General features: G+C 30.8%; 3 protein-coding genes across 6 annotated transcripts; 2 read left to right on the forward strand and 1 right to left on the reverse strand.

Annotated features, from left to right (window-relative positions):
• The first annotated feature begins 1118 nt into the window (after positions 1–1118).
• Positions 1119–11290, forward strand: LOC148232269 (transmembrane protein 245). 4 transcript variants are annotated; one of them, XR_015810724.1, is made up of 12 exons: positions 1119–1603; positions 1686–1832; positions 1903–2131; positions 2192–2762; positions 2825–2996; positions 4342–4509; positions 4655–4844; positions 4909–5093; positions 5279–5510; positions 9760–9795; positions 9866–10027; positions 10089–10228. XR_015810724.1 is itself a non-coding variant. In XM_088192588.1 (12 exons), the coding sequence occupies exons 1-12, from the start codon at positions 1226–1228 to the stop codon at positions 10801–10803; spliced, it is 2655 nt and encodes an 884-aa protein (XP_088048714.1). In that variant the 5' UTR covers positions 1121–1225; the 3' UTR covers positions 10804–11290. The 4 variants fall into 4 exon arrangements, 2 of the variants coding, with proteins under 2 accessions (XP_088048713.1, XP_088048714.1); XR_015810725.1 differs by having other exon boundaries at positions 10068–10183; XM_088192588.1 differs by lacking the exons at positions 9760–9795; positions 9866–10027 and adding exons at positions 10489–10677; positions 10785–11290 and having other exon boundaries at positions 1121–1603; positions 10089–10263.
• On the forward strand, positions 7314–9360 carry LOC148232270 (uncharacterized). Its single transcript, XM_088192590.1, has 2 exons — positions 7314–7588; positions 7660–9360. Exons 1-2 carry the CDS (start codon positions 7421–7423, stop codon positions 9259–9261), a joined length of 1770 nt encoding a protein of 589 aa, XP_088048716.1. The 5' UTR covers positions 7314–7420; the 3' UTR covers positions 9262–9360.
• Positions 11291–11347: 57 nt separating the features above from the next.
• Positions 11348–21124, reverse strand: beta-Man (beta-mannosidase). Its single transcript, XM_088192586.1, has 12 exons — positions 20871–21124; positions 17916–18062; positions 17630–17778; positions 17363–17556; positions 17038–17296; positions 16813–16966; positions 16624–16743; positions 15540–15714; positions 14899–15475; positions 14709–14838; positions 12194–12591; positions 11348–12129 (listed from the first exon to the last, which is right to left on the reverse strand). Exons 1-12 carry the CDS (start codon positions 21010–21012, stop codon positions 11899–11901), a joined length of 2676 nt encoding a protein of 891 aa, XP_088048712.1. The 5' UTR covers positions 21013–21124; the 3' UTR covers positions 11348–11898.
• Between the last annotated feature and the right edge of the window lie 220 nt (positions 21125–21344).

Below are 21344 nucleotides of genomic sequence, written 5' to 3' on the forward strand. Positions count from 1 at the left end.
TTCTATTATTATTATTTTATATTGCATTTATAATAAATATAGAAAAAATATGTTATTCGGCTTTAGTGGATATTTTTATATCAATTCAGAGGCTCTTAATTTTTTTTATAAAATTCATTTTAAATTTGCAGAAAGGTCTGTAGTCTAAATATCAACTAAGCCAACGTTTAAAACTAATTTCAGGTGGGTGTCATAGTTTATTTATCAATGCACAAAAACAAATACACTCATATATCACGTGGTTGCTGAAAACAGGGCTGAGTAGGAACAAACATAACAAGTGCTAAAAATATATAAATCGCTAACAAATTGGGGAAAAAAATAATAAACGCATAAGACATTTTTATATGTTTAAGATAAAGTTAAAAAAGCAATAATATAACAATCTTGCCAACCGTACCTCGAGAACAACAAACTAATACTGCCCTCAGTCCTTACACCTACCGGTGTATCATTCCCGGTAAGAAAATTGAGCATGCAATGAGTACGCATTGTACGAATGTTTTGGATGAATAGTTCCCAGGTTACATTATTTCAGGTTTTAGTGACACCAACTGGCCTTTGAATTTTTTATGGGGTTACGCTAAGAGTCGTGTATATACCGACAAACCCGAAACTTTGGAGCATCTAAAGACCAATATCCGGCAAATTATAGCAGAGATACTGCCAGAAATGTACGAAAAATTCATCAAAAGGACCGGCTGCTGCAAAAGATCCATAAGCAGAAGAAAATGTAATTTATACTATTTTTCGTAATTAATGAAATAAAGCAAATGTTCGATTAATATAAAAATCATCTTTATATTGAAGCTATTTGTAAATGATTTTTTATATTTCGTATTTTCGATAGTCTTACGAACAAATATTGTGATTATCCATGTTGCAGTATTAATTTAATGCGATTTAATTTTATTTTTATATAATATGCACCAGATTGCTGGAAAAAATGAGTATTAATTATATATTTTAATCCAAAAAGGGAGTTAAATTTTAAATTGACTTACAGCTAAATGTATTATTTTAATTAAAAACAAAATTAGGTAAAATCACCAGTGCGTATTTTATCTAGGTATGTAAATAAAATTATTATTTACATGATAAAATGCGCACTGGCAATACTGATGCGTCACTTTGACAACTTTAAATGGATTCGTTCGACGATTGTTTCACAACCGTTATTCGACAATTTATATTAGTTTATTTGCGTTCTTAATATTATCTAACGATGCATAACAGTCCGAGTATCAACAGCCATTTCAACAACTTGATTCATATGATAGGAAATCTTCCCCAAGGTCACGAAAAACCATTAAAACACGCCCTTTATAATGCAGTGGCTCTGCTTCTCCTTTCGATTTGTTGCGCAGTTGGCTATGCTTTGTTTTTGGTTCTCGAACCATTTTTCAAGCCACTCTTATGGGCTTTGTTGGTCGGTTCGCTGTTACACCCCATAAAATACTCAATATCAAAAAGTATGAAAAAATGGTGCAATAATTTGGAAGCAGCAGAGAGACCGTTAGTTATCGGACTAATGGTCTTACCGTTCGATACTGTAAATGGCATATCGAAAATAATAGGCGCTGCTATTCACAAATATTATAAGGTATATATAACACATAAATACAATTAATTTATGTGTTTCGAACAAATAATTCTTTTTTTATTTTCATCTATATTTTATCTAGGTTGTAGGAAGTGCAATTATATTAACTCTAGGATTTATATGGATGTATCAATTTTTTCCATGGACGTGTTTTTATATTCTATGGCAACTAGCTCTATATGCAAACTCAATCATTAGCACAATGCTTATAGTGTTTAACACTTATACAGTGAGATTTTTATTTATTATTTCAACGTATTTTACAATATTTCATATATTTTCATCTAATTATTTTTCAGTTTATTACATTAACAGTTGGATACATTAGTTTTGTATATATGTTTTGGCGTCCTGAAACGGAATCATTTTTCAAGAAAACTTCCTTTTTGATGTGGATATTTGTTAGCTGTTATATAGCACATCTTACCGGATCTTTCAAAGCGTTAACATTTGTCTTGTTACAAATATTAGCATTGGCTGGTTTTTTTGTTGAAGTATTCGAGTTGAAGAACAAGATGAAATCTAAAGGTTGTATTGAAAATTTATTTATTATAATATTTGTGTTATTTATATTAAATCTTGTTCTAGGTTGTGATTTAAGTATTTCTAATGCATTAGTATTAACTTTGACGAATAAATATAATTCGTTTGAATTCGCCGAGTCTTCAGAAGAAGCCGTCGAATTAAATCCGATCGAGCCGACTTCGATCAACTGTGACAATATCACAAAACCGCCGGGGATCAGAGATATCTATTCGGATACTCCCGAATCATATCCAATTAAAGCCAGATTGGCTTTTGCAAATAGAACACTATCGTCAGTGCCTCTAACTACGCCGGAGACGAGATCGGCGATCGAGAGTCACATTGTGGCAGCTTTGCAACGTAGAGCTTTAAGTAGTGATAGCAAATTTAATTTTAAAGTTGAACCTTTATTTTCTCCGGATAGAGAAACTGATAGTACCGTATATTTTAAATGTTTACTTTGGGCTTGCGGAGCGATGGTTTTGTGGAAACATCCTTGGATTTGGCCTTTACTTTTGATCATTCTAGCTATATTTATTATTAAAACCATCGGGATGTTCTTCGGAGTTTGGGCGTTTTTAGAGACGCACATTAACGATGCGATTGCGTGTATCAAGAAATGGGGAACAACGAGGTAAATATTTAAAAAATCATATTAAGTTAATTGTTAGATATTTAATACAATTTTAATTTAAGGTATACGGCTATGATGCCCGCTCATGTTGTCGGCATGTTAAAATTGATCGGGAAATTAAATACTAACCTGTACTTGGCAGCAAAAGAGTCGATTGACTCTGTTTCATCAATCATTGTGATTTTCGGGCTCATTTTATTTATAATATGCGCTCCCATCTTTACCGGTGTCCAAGTAATATAAATATATACTATACATTGATCATTTGAAAAGTTCGCTATCTTATAATAAAGGAATATATCACTTTTCTTCTCCAGGCCTTCAAAATAGTCATATACCGGCAATAGTTTAAACATTTTGATATTACATTTTCAGTGCTGGGTTCATAAAATTAGTTTAGTGAGTAACGTATTTATGAAAGAGTTGAAATTGTCCTAAAATTAATTGAAATTGTTAAGTTATTTGAAATTTATGCCTAATAAGAAATATATACTAAAAACACATGTCTCTAGTAATCAATAAGATGTAATAAGAAATTGAGTTTTGAGATACGAACCACAGTCCGAAACGATTTAAGTTCGTAAGCTGAGGTACCACTCTGTTTACAAAAGCAGGCTGTATAAGGTTGCAGATTGTAACGCGAATCTTATTAATAGTTTTTACATACCTAATCGTTCAGATAAAATGTGATTTTTTAATTAATTTATTTTAAATCTTCCGTTAATGGCGCGTTTTTGTGTTAAAAAATTAAATTAAATTATTAGATGTATTTTTTTAATATCCTTGAATATCGCTCAGCTGGCCGCTGAAGATTTATGGTGTTTTCGGAAAGTTTTGGTGTTCATGCATAATAATAAAATGATAACTTTGTAGTTGATAATTTTGAACGGCCTGCAGATGATTTTATAAATATCTAAATGGCCCTTGGCATAAAAAAGGTTCGCCCTTGCCGTAGATGAACGAAATCTTGTTCGTAGATAAAAAATTGTTTCGTCCTCGTCTCCCGCTTTTAACCTATTAGCGTTTTGAAACGAAGATTCTCTTCTCCCGCAAGTGTTAAAACACATTAGGGTAATTTAATATCAGGAAAATTTATATAATGAATATAAATTATAAAAAATATTATATTAAAGTTTTACGTCTTACTCATAAAAGTATCAGACTTTTTTTTTACTTTAAAATAATTATACAAGGCAAATTTCAAAAATATTGTTTCCATTACACAATTATATTAATTGCTTTATTTTGGTTACACCATAAAAAAACATGAGCTAGCTGTTTTATGAGGCTTTTTCATACCCGATTCTTTAGATAGGATATGAAATGCTCATTTTATTTCTGATGTTATGATACTGTTAACGTTTTATTTGAAAATAAAACTCGGATGATTTTATTTTACAGCAAATTAATTATTAAATTGACCGTTGTTTATAAGATGTACATATGTAGCAATATATAATAGTAAAAGTTTTAGATATGTATATAATTTATACATAAGCTTGCTAACTTTTCAAATGACCCAGATACTTATATATGAATTATGTATATAGAAAATTCATGTTTATCTGGTTGGTTTTAGATTTATTCTGAAGGCATCACTGTAATACAGTTAACGAGCAGCTTGATTAATCGCACAGTTGTTCACAATCCAGAATTAAGACAACTATTACCTCCCGGCTGGGACGATACTGTGGATTCACTTCTCGATAACGCTTATCTTTATGGAAGAGAGGGCTTGTCGAAAACTGTAGGTTTTTAAGATATTTTTATAAATTAAATTTTATTGTCCTCTTATCATTCATCCGTCTCCATCATCCATTGTACCTTAACATCTGCTCATATATCTATCTCGTTCACTTTTTTTATATCATATTTACTTTGTATTTATTTAGGTAAAAAGCATACTTCAAGACACGGATGCAGAAAAAAGTGCCAAATTAGAGAAACAGCTATTAGAGTTGTGGGATAAAGTATATCAAACTTGGATGACAGACAGCGGATCTACTCTCGGTACTCAAAATAACGTTGCCGGTATTCAAAAGAGCTGGGAAACATTCATTGAAGATATCACAAAGACTCCTGGTGAGATTTTAAGCTTTCAATTGTTAAAATATATCAATGTAATATTTATATTTTATTTTTGTAGAAATGTTCAATACAAACGCTCTGATTGACTTTGCCAAACAAAACGTCGGCACTCTTATAGCACTCTTAGATTCTTTGTGGTCGTTACTGAAAGGAAATGTTACGTTATTATTGGGTTCCTTGTCTGCGATTACTTCTGTGGTATTGGGTGGCAGTACCGCCGTTTTGAATTTCATGCTGAGTTTGGTGAGTCGTTCGAGGAAAGTGGAATGAAAATAATGGCTAACTATTTATTTTTACTTTGACCTTTAGATAAGTTCTTTGTTGTGGTCAATGGCGATTATGCAAATTCATATAAAATTTATCAACTGTCTAACGATTTTTTTATTTATCATATTTACTATTTTCTCAAATTCTCAATTTATTTTTAGGTTGTATTTTTCACGACACTCTTCTATTTGCTGAACTCTAGCTCTTCATTGTATAAACCGATTGAAATAATCTCGAGCTTTTCACCCACTAATGGATCACGATTCGGTTTAGCACTCACTGATGCCGTAAACGGAGTCTTTAAAGCTACATTGAAAATGGCAATATTTTATGGACTTTGGACGTGGTTGATCCATAACTTATTCGGAGCTAAGATTGTCTATCTTCCTTCTGGTAAGTTGTTTTTTATTATTAAATATTACATATAGAACAAGTATTATGAACAAGATAAATAATTAATGTACAATAAGTTAATTAACAAATTGTATCCGACTTTAGATCAGAAAAAACTCATATCTTAACAATCAACTAATGACTTACAAATTTACGGAGACAATAATCTCCACTACATTTACGTTTTTTTTGCATACCATGTCATGATTAGCAGTTAAGTTGAGTAATACCGTTTCTTAAAATATACCATATATGGATCAAATTCTCGTGAATACTCACTGTATTTTTTCCACTCATTGCCTATTTATTCATTGGAGGTGCTGATATTTTTCTAATATCATCTTGAGTATTTAAAAAATTAGTTAAAAAAATGTTCAAATTGAGAATGTCTTCGCTTAAATTAGTTATAATACTAATAACACTTAATCGATGGGTCAGGTAGTACCTACTCCTCATGCTCACTGATGGTAATCAATGTGACGAGTAGAATCTTATCTTTTTTCTCTACCAATGATGTTTAACCATGGATTCTGAAGTATCTACCTGCAAAAACTAAAGCTAATTGTGCTGCAATATGTGGAATGAATGTTTGAACTATATGAAAAAAAGTATTACGACTTTATTTTTTCCCTTGAATAGAGTATTTTTTTTCCGCGTGACAGAGCCATCATTATAACCTGCCGCGGTAAAACCTAAGATGCTATTAAATTTTCTTGTAAATATTTTTTTTTAAATAAAAATAAAATACATTTTATATGTAATTTAAATAGGTTTCTATTTCGATTTTATGCGATGCATAGTTTGAAAACTATCGATAAAATAATTCTAAAAGATGTACCAATACAAGTCGAAACTTACAGACAGATAAATTATATTTTAATGGTAAAAATATATATCTACCAGTGAAAATGTATTCCAATATGATTTTATTGAAATGATATTAAAAAAAATATTTTCCGGATATATTCGAGACTGTGATTTTTAGATTTTTTTGAGGGATAACCTGAGAATTTCTGGTTTAGAATCAGGAACGACATTTCAGCTTATTCCAGGAGGCGGGGGGGGGGGGAAGGTAAAAATTGGCCAGTCAGTAGTCGATTTTTTAAAATATTTTGTTTTTATAAAAAATCATAGTATTTCATTAAATGACTGTATTTCATAGTATTTCTGTCCAAATTCATGGGAGAGCAAATGCCCCCACCTGCCCCCCCCCCCCAAATTCGTTCCTGCACTGTACATACCAATGACTTAATTATCTGTTATTTGTGAAAATATCGTTAAGAGCCGATGACGCAAATATGTGTTTAATATCAGGGAAGATGAAGTAGTGAATTTTACATTATATCCTGAACGATCATAACTTTGTAATGGACCTTTGTTTTAACACTGGTACTAAAATCTTAGTGTGCACGTATTCCTAAAAACAAGTTTAGTGTTTGCAAGTGTATAATTGATAGCAATAAAAATAATTATGATACTCAAATTTTATTTAAAAAACATTATTTTAATAAAATACATTGATTTCCTGAATGTTAAAAGCTCTCGATTCTCTTTGATACAATAATGATACTCCTTAATTTGCGTATCATATTAGGCTCCAAGTTTGCAGGTCCCGTTAGCAACTTGTTATCACATAAATAAATAAGGTCGGATACTTTTTGATCAGACTTTATGTGGGTATTTTATAGAGATAGATTGACATAAAATCATATGAAACAAAATAATTAAATTATTTTTCATATGATACGCGGTGTATTTTTATGCGTAATGTTTTAGTTATCAGCTTTGTTTGTTCTTAAGTATTATTAAGATTACAACCGCAAATTGTGTGACCTCTCGCATTTCACTTATGGATTTGCTATGTGTCGCTAACAACAAACCGCACGGTGTCAATGTGAAAGTATAAAAAAATGTTTTATAAAACATTCTGTGTCTTACTATTATTGCATTCGACTGCATTGGTAAAATGCGCCGTTCCTAATCATAAGGTTCTATTTTCCAACTGCAAAGCTCCCGGTTGGAAGTGTATAAACAATAATCCGTCGGAAATAGTATTCTCGTGTAGTGCTAATAGGAGTGTGAGTTATTATCGAATTGTTTCCATAATGTATTATAATAAATTATTATTGCTATCCTTGTTTCATTCTAGAATGTGAACGTTTTCATAAAAGATTTCTTCGTTAATCCAGTGACAAGTTTATCGATACAAAACTGTTATTTGGTTAAGTTGCACTTTGACTGTCCGAACATCAAGACTTCGTCTAATTTAAAGTCGTTGCGCATAAACAATTGTGGGAATTTGGAATTCAATTCTGACGGTTGCTCACAAAGGCAAATAGTACAAAATATCACTATTACGAATATCGGCTTAATATCTGTCATTCCGACGAAGACGTTTAAAGATCCGAATAATGAATTTGAGAAGAAATGCTTTGGAAGCTTCGATGATAAACACATGCAGAAAATAATCTTCGATAATGTAACAATTGACAAGATAGATTATAAAGCATTTTATAGTTTGAAGGCTTTAAAAGAGTTTAGTATCGATAATAGTGTAATAAATACGCTTGAACCGAGAGCTATGAACGCTGTAATTGATGGTGAATTTTCGATGACGAATACTGTCATTAAAACGTTAAGTGCTGATGCTATTACGATTCAATCGTCTAATATAAAAATGCTTAATAATCGCATTAATGAAGTACACGCAAATTCACTGAGTTTTGTAGCCGAGAGTGTGAATTTTATATACAATTCGATTGATCTGGTGAAGCCGGAAGCTTTTAATGTGTTCACAAGAAAGATTAACATTATTAATAATAAGTTTGGTTTAATTAAATCGTCCGCTTTTATTAATATCAATTTGGATAAGGAACACAAATTGGTCTATTACAATTTTACTAATAATGAAGTATTCAATCTTGAAATTGCATCTTTATATTTCAATTCAAGTTTTCCGTCTACTAATAGAGAAGAGATAAATATGAGCAACAATAAATACAATTGTAAATGCAATCGATTAGCATGGCTCGTCGATTATCCATTCATGGGTGATCTGTATAATTCAGTTCAACATTTAAATGCAATGATCATGGACCTCAGATATAACAATACTTGTTTGAATGCACCGTGTCACTTGCCTGTTGATATAATTAAAATGTTATATTTGAACAAAATTTGCCATTTGCCCTTGGATCTCCAATTGATGTGCAGTTTGTACTACAGTCAAACCATCGATAATGTAACGAAAGTTGAACCTCAGAGGAAGTTTGTTAACGGCAATCAAGAAACAGATGTATACGGCAATTATGAAGATATGGCTTTCAACAGCACCGAACCCGCGCCAGCATATTATATAATAAAACCAAAATATTTTTATAGAAATCAGACGGAAGTCAACGCTTATAATAAAATGGATGACACAAATACCAACAATTTATTCATAAACATGAATAATAAATCTGAACATAAAGACGTCATGGACGATTATCCGTTGGATGTGGTGTCATATTTACAAAATCATAAAATGCTGAATATGGAGACGTTCTTCATAAATAAAGGGAATACTTCTCGTTACATCAATAACAACGTTGAAGAGAATTTTGGTACGAATTCAAATTTTCCATCGAGGTGTTTCGATAAAGAGTTGTGTCCCAATTACATTCAAGAGAATCAAAAAAAAGCATTGGATGTTTATAAATCTCTTTTTCTTAGAGCCGTTTCAGAAAATACTACAGAAGAAGGAGTATAATGTATTGAATTTACCTACTCAGAATAAGCTACTTTTATATTAAAATAATATTGTTCTATTTATAAATAAATTAATAAAATGTATATTATAATTCTTAAAGTTTATCCTTTAGTTTATCTGTCCTGTTAAAAACTTGCGAATGGAACATTTTTAATTTTTTTCGTATTATGTAAATAGGTACTTGGATAAGTATTTAAATATTAATAACCTATTTTAAATAATTATTAAAGTACTTATAATGAGTGACTTCAGAAACCAGTTTGCAAAATTCGATAAAATCAATTTATCGATTGCCAGTTGCAGCACGTTTATTTTATTTAATTGACAAGGTAATAGACGAATGAGTTAGCAGTTATTTAGTTGAGTTTTTAAATCCCCTGAATCCGTTTAGATTATCACAGTTGTTAGCTCTAATTTGCAACTGTAGAATTGAAGTTTGAAACGGAATGTGGTAGGCTATGATTAATTCTTAACAATTTGCCTTTTCGCTTTAAGCAGATTCAATTCCTAATTCGCATCGCCTTCACCAAGTATGTAAGTAAAGTGACAGGATTTGACTTAAGAGATGAATGCTTCTTTCATGGGCAATTTTATGTTGCAATAGCACTAGCAGTTAAAAATAATTCAACAAAATCATCATTTATGGTCAAGCATTGAAGGATACGATATAATAAGAACAAAACAAAAGCGAAGCTGCACACAAAAGTTACTGTCTACGTAATTTCATGTCAGCTTTTCTTTACATGTTAAAAATTAATGTTCATATGTAAGTCAACTGTGAAGTTTTTATCTTTAATATAATTTAGTTAATCAAATTTTATTTTTAGCTTTAGCTGCTATAATGGCTGCAGTGCCATTTTTGGGTACATATTTAGCCTGTATACCGGCTGTATTGGATTTGTGGCTCGCTCAAGGAAGTCCGGTTTTAGCGATTCTCTTAGCAATTTGTCAATTTGCTCCTGCGTCATATGTGGACACAATAATTTATATGGAGATTAAAAAGTACGTATGAAGTTGATGCTGAATTTCCTAAATATTTTTAATTAATGAGTTTATTGACATAGTTAATTAATATGACTGTTTTGTCTAAATTTTGTTTCGGTTCAGTTATGAAGTTCCGATAACAAAATTATCACAAACACAAATATCTAACTCTTATTAAAAAAGTAGATACTAGATAAGTGCTACTAATAGGTATATTCAACATGTATAATATATTGATTTCAGTGGTGGACATCCATATTTTACTGGATTGGCTATCGCCGGTGGAATATTCTGTCTCGGACCCGAAGGAGCAATATTCGGACCTCTTCTATTGTGCTGTCTTTTAGTTGCTCTAAATTTATCTACAACGTTATTTAGAGAAACTCCATTAGAAGAAATGTCGGCCAACGCATGTTTGCACAATAGATTGGGGTAAGCGTGTGTGTTAAAATATGAATCATGCTTCGTCGGCACTGCTGTCCATTTCACATCACACACGCAATAATATATTTTTATGTAAAACTTCTATGTATTTGCAGAAATGACGACTATATCTAATTGTAATATTTGGTACGACGACTATATCTAATTGAGTATTTTTTTTACTTATTAACGATTCTATGCATTTAATATATATGTATGTATATGATACTTGAATTACTTTGCTGAAGCTTTAAAAGCTGTTATTAGATTTTATCTCGGAAAAATGCTTTTTTGCATTTGAATGGTGCTTAAATTATATTAATTATAGTGTTGTTAATGTTTGCACTTCTGTTTATACAAATTTTAATAGAAAGTAGTTTATTTTTTATTTTATAACACTACTATTGATATAGTAGTTACTATCTATATTTGCACAAGCTAATACCATTGAAATTAATTTATGTTATATAATTAATTTATATACATTTTAATTTTATCAGACTGATTTTTTTTATTAAAATAGCCATTTAAATAATATGTAACAATATAAATATGATTTATTGTAAAGATTGGATTTTGTAAAAATTATATGTATAATACATTTGTATTTTACCATCGCACATACACATTGCTTTTTAATGCATTTTCTTATTTTATTACATAAACACAGCTTTAAGTTTATATAACATACAGTAAACATTTTTTATATTTCTTATTATAAAAAAAAGTCTTGACACTTAACATTCCTTTTCACAGTTTGCCATTATTTATTTAATATATTAGAGTATTAACATTTTTATCGCATTATAACACAAATTACTTAATTATAATCTTGCATAAGAAGTTGCTATAATATAATAATTGAATTATTGATATTGTATTCTTCAGACCAATAACATAACATAGATATACTTATCTAGTCATTTATAATTTTGGTTTTAATGTTAAAAATTGGTTCCCTAGTTTTAAAACGATACAAATAGATGTTTTGATAAAGTTATCATCTTTGTTTAAATCTTCTTTTATTGCCTTATCACATAAAGGTATTTGCTTCGTTAAAAAGTAATCTTTAAACATTAATATCCAATCATTACATTTTGTGTCTATTTAAATCTGAGGGATCAATATTTGAATATAATTCATAAATTTAAATGAAATACTCATTTATATTTGATATTATTAGAATTTTATTTTTATTTAATAACTTTGATATTAATAATTATATGTTACTTAATTCTTATATGTGATTATCTTAACCATGTTTGTAAATTGTTTAACGTTAATGTCTTTAAATGCGTGAAAAATTATAGTTTTATTTGTTTCCGTCAAAACGAAACCGTTTTCTGAAAACCATCCAATTGAATAAGGAATTTCCAACCAAATAAATAGACCAATGCCGTCTGTTGTTACCAAAACGTTGTAATCGTTGTGTTTAGTTCTTAATTTCTCTGTAACCTTTATCTGTAATAAAATATTAAAATAATTTATTATACGATGCAATTAATAATTATATGTATTTTATTACCTTAATGTTTGGTGCTTTATAGCCTTCTATGTCTTTTGGATGAACTGGGAAAACATAATTGTATGGACTCAGATGCTTGTCGATGCGTTCGTCTTTCAAAGAAAACCTGTAAAATATTTTAGCCCTTTCCGAGGATTCATGAGGAACGACGATGTGTGAATCCAATTTTTCGACCGAGAGTCCGTTAATATTGACTTGTTGCGATGTCGTTGAAATGGGAGTTAAACTGCTCCATTTGAATGTATCAATTGTCATTTCTGCATTTATCACCGGTTCGATGTTGTCGTTAATTAAGAATATCGATACATCGTTCGTTACTTGTAGTCTCGGAGACACAAGAATCGGGCTAAAGAAGTCCATGGCGAAGTAATGAAACATTTTCCATCTCCCAGTGAATTCTGAAAGTTGATTTATATTTGATACAAATATTTTATGTATTATATATTTTAATAAAAATTGTATTATTTTAATTGATGTTTTATAATTGATGCCACCATTTTTAAGTCTACTTCCCAATATTTCCTACAAACTTATAATGTCTATGTTATAATTCTCAAAGTTAATCCTGTTTATATCAACACTTATAATATAATATAACAAGGATGGTATAGTGCAGTTCGTGACATCTCAGACTAGTAAATCTGAGGTTGTGGGATCAAGCCCTAGCAGCGACACTCAAATTTTTATATAAAAAATTGCGTTATTATTTAAAAAAAATGGTCTTATTGATTATAATTATAATACACATAATAATTTATAATTGATAATATAGATGGCACCGATTCCAGACTTGTAGGTATTCATTATATCTGATTGACTTATCCAGTTGGTATAGATTTACCCCATTATAACGCATTGGGTTTACGCTTGTTTGGTTATAATGGAAAAATTAAAAAAAATACTATACAAAACTTTTTACTATAAATTCTTAGATCAACACAACTTCAATATTTATTTGAAACCTAGTTTTAATAATTATTCAAGTAACTGACCAACAAATGGCTTTAAAAACTAACAATCGCCAATCAATATAAAAGTCGAATAAAAATATTTTTTTCGATTCAAAAGATAATTCCAGTTGCAGCAGTTAATACTACTCAATTGACTAAGTAATGAATGAATAGGAAGCATCTAAATATTTTGTTGAGTTTTTAAATTCTATGAATACCAGTAGATTACCACAACACAAACTAAACCTCAAAGATGGTAGCCCTATTATGCTGATGAGATCCATTAAAACTATGCAATAAAACACTTTTGACTGTGAAGGTATTAAATACACAATTGCGGTTGAGACAATATCTTAATTCTCCATTTCACTGTAATTAGCTGCCTTTAATCATGATAATAGATTTGTTTAAAGAATAATAAAACTTATTGCTATAGTTATTGAAAACTTGCTAAAACAAATGTTTGTTACAACGGCGTTTTACAAGCGCACATGTCGATCGCCTATTTAGTCGGATTAGGACTACTTGAAAATACATTTTTAAATATTTCAGCAAAAAACATTGTCAATGATAATATATTAAAAAACATAGCTGGGAACAAAACGCATGCGTATTATGCGATTCTTCTAATATATTTTATAGAAAAGAATATACAGGGGGGGGGGGAAACTGACCAGTCAGTGGTCGTTTTTTTAATATTTCCATTTCATTAAGATTTATAGTATATCATTAAATGTCATGCATTTTTCTGGCCAAATTCATGGGTCCCTGTTTAGAATCTACTTCAAAAGCAATAAAACCGTGCCGTCGCCGTTGCAGTGTAAACGTTCACTTATCTAGCATTCATATTAAGACTTTTTATAACAATATTACAACTTATAATAAGTGAGAATCTAATGAATTTTGACCGACAGGAGAGCGCAAAAACAACTATCCCTTCTCAGAAGTCAAAAATTCACTACGAAAGCAATAAAACCGTGCCATCATCGTCGCAGTGTGACAGCGCCGATACGATTTTATTGCTTTTGACGTAGATTCTAAACAGGAACCCCATGAATTTGGCCCTTCTATTAACCAAAATACAGTTTGAATATACTTTGACCGACACTCTTATATTAGAAGTCCGTAGCAATATCGGTAAGGATAGCTATCATATTTTAAAACAATGTAATATTGAAGTGCAGACAGATTATGGAGCAATATGCAAGATACGACGTCTGTCTGTACTTCTTCTTCCGCTTATTTTCTCCTAAGAGATGAGTCGGCTTGATTTGTATTTTGGACTTGACCTAATGAAAGTTCTACAACTATAATTACTTTTAGAACTTTCATTGTGTTAGGTTTGGGTTGGAACAATAAATGGACGTTTCGCAACTGTTAAATTGAGCAGCATATAATTTTATTAGCGTCTATCAGTTAAATTATATTTTTAGTGGATCCGACTAAGAAGTGCCGAATCTTAGTGGAATAGTATTGGACTTGATAGTTGTGGGTTAAAATTCTTTTTATATTTTGTAACTTTTACCCATTATAATTAGTTACATGATAATATGTACTATACTGACCAATACTTGACCAGCTTGGAGCTTGCCATACATCATTGAGCTGCCAATATAAAGCTCCCATAGTCATCCAATCGTATCTTGATTGTCTATAAAATTCGGTCTCCATTTTCATTGCCATAGCTTGATCTATCTGAAAGTTTATTTATAATTTAATACTAATAATCTAATGAAACCATTATTAAGCATTTACCTGACTGTAGTACACAAGTGTGGAAAAGTAATCCGAATCATTTTTAGGAGGTAAATCAAAGTGCCGGCCAAGTTGACTAAAAAGAATTGCATATCCATTCGGTAAATGCTGTCTATGTGCCATAAATTCACTGGATATATCAAGATCTTCTTTAACGTCCGTTGCAGTTTTTAACGTATCAATCGACGGTATGCCTTGAAAACCGTACTCTGAAGAAAACCGTGTTTTTGGATAAGTGCTCATCAGCCATAAATCTTGTAGGTAATTGTAATAGTGAGTATCGCCATAATGAGGATCGTACGGATTCATTGCTATAAATCCTTCTTTTTCAGATTGAATACCGTTGCCTGGACTCGATACTAGATAGGATCTTGATGGATCATTTTGTAAAACTATCGGTCTTATTGTATCGACATACAATTTTATGTATTCTTGTTTATAATGTTCAAAGTTGCCTCCTGTACCGTACCAATTACCACGTAAAGCGACTTCATTTTCATTGTTTCCAGCCCAAATTGCTATACTAGGATGATGCTGAAGTCTTCGGACAACGTGCTCTATTTCTTGGGATACCGATCTAAAAATATTAGATGTTATAATATGTGTATTTTAGTTAGTAAGTCAATATAATAAATCATTACCTTATGAATCTATCATTTACAGGATACATATTGCAAGCGTACATGAGATCTTGCCAAATTAATATACCTAATTCATCACATTTTTCATAAAAGTAATCAGATTCATAAACACCACCTCCCCATACTCTCATCATATTGGAATGTATGGCTTTTGTAGATTGCAGCATATAATCAACTATAATTTTAATTTTATTTATATTTATATAATATAGTGTAAAACTCTTGTAAATAATATAGTGAGATTTATTGAGAATTTTATTTCTTAAAACATTGCTTTATTTTTAGGGTTTTAAACTACATATTTGGTTAAACGGTAGAGGATCCTATGTAATTGCCTTGTTAAAAGTGACAATCGAACAAAGTTGCTTTATCAAATAAAAACACGAGTAAAATCGTCATATTCGAAGCACACGAGAATTTTAAGAACAACTTAACTTATAAACGCTACGCAGACTTTCGAAAACCGTAAACGTTAATCACCGTAACCAGAACTACCTGAACGTTTGTTAAAAACTTATACAATTTATTTTTGCTTTTCGACACACTTTTAAATAAACATTATTTGTTGAACTGAATAGTATTGTTATAATGGTTTGTTTATTTTCTTTTTTTTATTTGGGTATGGTCACCGGGGATATTTTTTGTTTCATTATAGTTTAACAGTAAAACTATTGGTCTAAATAAGCATTTTCTTCTATTGATCGTGTCGGAGCTCAGATGACTAGGACACTTAAAGAGAGCGAGTAAAGCGATCGACTCAGATAAACGCCACGAGCCTAGCAGAGATCAGAGACCAGAGAGACTCAACACTTTTACAATTTCCCCACTGCAAAGACTCTACATCGATTCCAACCGCTCTCAAACCCGGACTCTTCTTCATTTGATACTGTTTTTTACTATTTGTGCAATAACACTATATATCAAATAGTCATTTTGGCGTTTAACTGGCTAAATAAGTTACTCGACATAGAAATTTAAAGCCAAGTATTATAAAAAAATGTAAAGTCAATCAAATATCTATATATATTATAAAAAAATTAAATTCTCAAATATCTCATTATATTTTTTATAAATAATAAAATACCATGTTTCTTATCATATCCTAATTCAGGAAGAACATTCAATGGAATCCAATTGGTACCTTTCATAAATATTGAATGACCGTTGATTTTAAAATAAAATGTTAAACCATCTTCATCTTCAGCTGAAAAATGTTTAAATTCTTTAAACTGATATTGCCATGTTATAAAGTATCGCATTGATTGATACTTACACAGTGGTTCTTGCACTAATTCAACTGTCCTAAAACCGATCCTCAAATCTTTATGAACAAATTCATCTAAGAATTGAGTACTTTGAAACGTTACTTTCAACGAATACAACCTTTGCTCTCCGTATCCATTTGGCCACCACCTCGATACTAAACTCTAATAAAAAATATTAAAATTGTATTAAAAACATACCGTTGTATAAAATATACATAGTATTGATTAAATACCTGACTAATCATAAACAACATATCTACTTCATTATCCCTATCTGATGATATATTTAGAAATTTATATATGGATACAGAACTATTGTTATCGGTCTCCAACGTTGCGACCAGGTGGCCCTCGATGTTTTCAGCAGATTTAGAAGAATCTAAGTATACCTTCAAAGGAACATACCACATTGCATCCGTCTCGTTGTATATAGTGTTTGTTGTCACATCGGTTATTAAGGCACTATTGTATGCCTCAAGATTAACAGATTTCCTATAACATTATTAAAATTATAAGGCATTTCTTATATTTAATATTTTTATTAGATAATATAATTACCAGATTCCAACGGATGGGAATCCAGGACCCCAATCCCAAGAAAACGAAGCTTGCATTTTTCTCAGTTGATTTACATGACATTCTCCATTATACTCATCAGGAACACAAGCAGGAGGTATCATTTCTTCATCTGATAGTTTCTTAGCTTCTAAGACCGGCGAAGCAAATTCAATTTTGAGATCATTCTCACCGTCCTATAAAATATATTTGTAATAGTTATAATTAAATTTCATATCGCAAGGCTCATTATTAATCCATTCAACTTACAACAAGATTAGCTTTTGCATCAAATGCATACTTGACAAACATATTATCAGTAATCCCTATTAATTTATTATTCACAGATATATTTGCAATTGTATCCACGCCATACAAAACTATGTTTATGGTTTTTTTACTCAGTACTTTTTGTGATACTGAAATTTTAATTGTTACATGTATCATATATATATATAAATAGGTATGTATATATGATTTTTATTATAGTAAATATTGAGGCAGTTTTAGAAAAGGAATTCCAGAATGTCTCTATATAATATTAAATATATTGTACCAGTAAATTTTCTTGTGTATGTCCATGAATCTTTTGATATCCATCTTGTGCTAACATCATTGTCTTTGTAGAAGACATCTCCAATTATACCATTTTTCATAAGATCAGAATAAATACCGCCAGGGACTATAGCCTTAGTAGAAATACCTTAAAATATAACAATCGTATAATTTGGATGATGTATATTTGTGCTGAATGATCGTGTAAAATTAAACTGGTGTACATTAGAACAGATTACGACTGAGCTTTGCTAGTAGCTCAAACTTTGTGAGTGTTTAATAGTATAACTATATTGTTGCTTGTTAACTGGTTTTAAATGGTTATTTTATTATATAATTATATTTTTATTTAAATTAAACTTGAATCCAAAAACCGTGTCAACATTTTTAGCGCCTTTATTTGCGATAAAATATCATGTTTTTAGAAAGATGCTGTTGTGGAGGGGAGAGGGGCGATACTGTCTAAGCGATATGTAGTTGAGGAATAGCCGATCACAACTGATTTGGTGGTTAGTTGAAAAAGACATCCAGATTTACAATATTAAGCTTTTTCAAATAAACATGCAAGTGCTTTTGTATTGCAATGCAATTCATTTGCCTAAAAGTATTTGATTGTTATTGTGAAACTGGTATATCTGTGCTATTAATGCTACGTCACTAGATTTATTTTCCTCAAAATTTAAGAGCATCCTGGCGAATAGATTAACTTTTATATCGTCTACACTTATGTCAAACTAATTATTGACGCACAACTTATCTATACATATGTTGTGTGTGTTTGTCGACTTATAATGGTCGCCATAAAAAATTCACTATTAAATTCACTACGACTTCTTCACATGTACTATTTATTAACCGGTCGTGTACAATGATACTAAACTATTTATAAACTTTAAAAATATATAAAGGCTGATCGAACTTCAGTTTCCGAATTTTTTTTTAAAAAAAAACACAAATTTAAGGATATCTTCGGATTTTCTTATTAATCGAACATTTGCTGTATTTCACAAATTATGAAAAAATATCAATTAAATGGCCGCTTCTGGACCTTTTGTAGCAGCCGATCCTTTCAATGTAATTTCGATGACTTTGAGCGGCATCTCGGCTATAACTTGCTGGATGTTGGTTTTTAGGTGCTCCAACATTTCGGGTTTGTCAGCGTAGACACGATCCTAGAGTAACCACCCAAAAAATCCAACGGCGGTAAATCGCACGATCGCACGATTGGCGGTCAGCTGACGTCACCAAAACGTAAGTAATGCGACATGGGAACTTTTTACGCAAAACATCCAACGTTGCACCCGACGTATGGCAAATTGTGTCGTCTTGTTGAAACCACGTGTCTTCCACATCAATATCTTAGATTTTGTGCAAAAATAATAGGTTATCATGAGCCTATAGCGCCCACCATTGACTGTTACAGTCTGACCTTCATCGTTTTCAAAAAAATAAGGCCTAATGACGCCACCTGACCACAATGGTACTAAACGGTCACGTTTATGCGGCAATTTTGCTTATTAATATACTCGGAGAGGTGGAAATGTGCGTTAGTTCTTGTGTTATCTGAATTTTATACGGGTGTAGGCGCAAGTCAAGATGTAAAATGCACCAAAGGGAGCCATAAGAAAAGCCCAAAAGCTGTGAACGCCAATGAATCGACAATCCGGGTCTTCGGCCATACTTTCACATACAGCAGAAATATTTTCGGCTGAACGGGCACCACGATGATGCACAGGCCTTACCCTATCTCCAACGCTTTCAGTTTCGTAAATTTTGATAAAAAATTTCGATATTTATTTATGTTTCAACAATTTCAATGCGTTAAGCGGTGGTTAAACGATCCATTTCGTAAATGTATTGTTGCAAAACAGCAAATGTACATTTTGCAACTGACAAATCTAGTTTTATAAACATTTTTGAGCAGCATATAATTTCACTAGTGCCTATCAGTTCAATTATATAGACATATATATATCTACTGGTAAAGATGTTTTTGACTTCAATAGTGAAAATATAAATTCACTTAAATATACACATTCACTGTAACATTTATACATCGCATGTAAATAAATAATGATAAATATGTGAATTTATATATTACTACATATGAAAAAGTTAAAATCATATAATTTTACTAGCACCTACCAGATAAATTATATTTTGACTGGTAAAAATATACATCTACCGGTTAAAATGTATTCCGATATGATTTCACTAAAACGACATATTTATAAAAAAAATCGGGATAGATTCAAGACTGTTTTTTTTTAGATTTTCTTTGAGGGATAATCTGATAATTTCTGGTTTAGAATCAGGGACGTCATTTTAGATTTTTCCAGGGGGCGGGAGAGGAAGGTAAAAGTGGGCCAGTCAGTGATCGTTTTTTTAATATTTCGATTTCATTAAGATTCATTTTCATTAAATGCCTTTTTTGAATTTGCGCATTTTTCTGTCCAAATTCAAGGGGAGGGGGCAAATGCTCCCACCTGCCCCCCTCCATATAATGTCCCTGTTATAATATTACCCACACATAGTTTGAGAAACTTACGCGCTGACTCTGACATTTTATATATTGTATATTATGAAGAACACTCAATTTATATAATATATTATACTTTGTACTTGAAAGTGTATCAATAAAAGAAATAATATTTATCAATTTGATTAACATTAAAGAAAAACTCTACACAGCGCAGCGAGAAAATAGCGCATTTTAAAAACATTTTTTATTATTAATTATAATAAATTGTTATTAGGAATATAAACATAAATTAAAATTAGGAAATAAGCCAAAAAATATTTAATCAAAGCCGGTTTAATTTAGGCATTATATGTAAGTTGAACTTTATCGTTCTGTACAGTTTATTTTGTTGATAAACAATACAGGTTTAAATAAGCAAAATAGATATAGGTACTTACTTGTGTACTTGTGTGGAATAATTGATTATGTACTCACTTTTATTGGCGTTTTGTACTGTCCATTCTCCATTTTTATTGTCAGAATTTAGACTGATTATATAATCATTTTTTGGTTTGGGACAAGCAGAGTTCGACCCAATGAGGATTAAAAGAATAAACGATAGGTTTTGGAGTAACATTGTGTGTGAAATTAATACATTTCAAGGAGTGACGACGTCCTGACTGCAGAATGGCGACTGAGCAATTAATTCGAACAAATTGACGCAATGTTCGCTTATCGACTCATTGTTCAAGTAATCAAGATTAAATGATTTTAATAAGACATATGTAAAATTGAATCAATGATAAATATATGTCTGCCTTTCAGTATATATGCATAAGTAAGTATTGGATTCGTCAAAACAAGTGTTACAGTCTAATTTCAGTAAAAACAAATAGGTATCATGTACTGATTATATTTCGATTCTTTCTATAATGATGTATGTATGTCACAAAATTTTAATGTTTGATT

This window comes from Plectrocnemia conspersa, unplaced genomic scaffold (genome assembly GCF_051122295.1).
Source record: "Plectrocnemia conspersa isolate PC_06_02 unplaced genomic scaffold, ASM5112229v1 ptg000009l, whole genome shotgun sequence".
Classification (NCBI taxonomy): Eukaryota; Metazoa; Arthropoda; class Insecta; order Trichoptera; family Polycentropodidae; genus Plectrocnemia; species Plectrocnemia conspersa.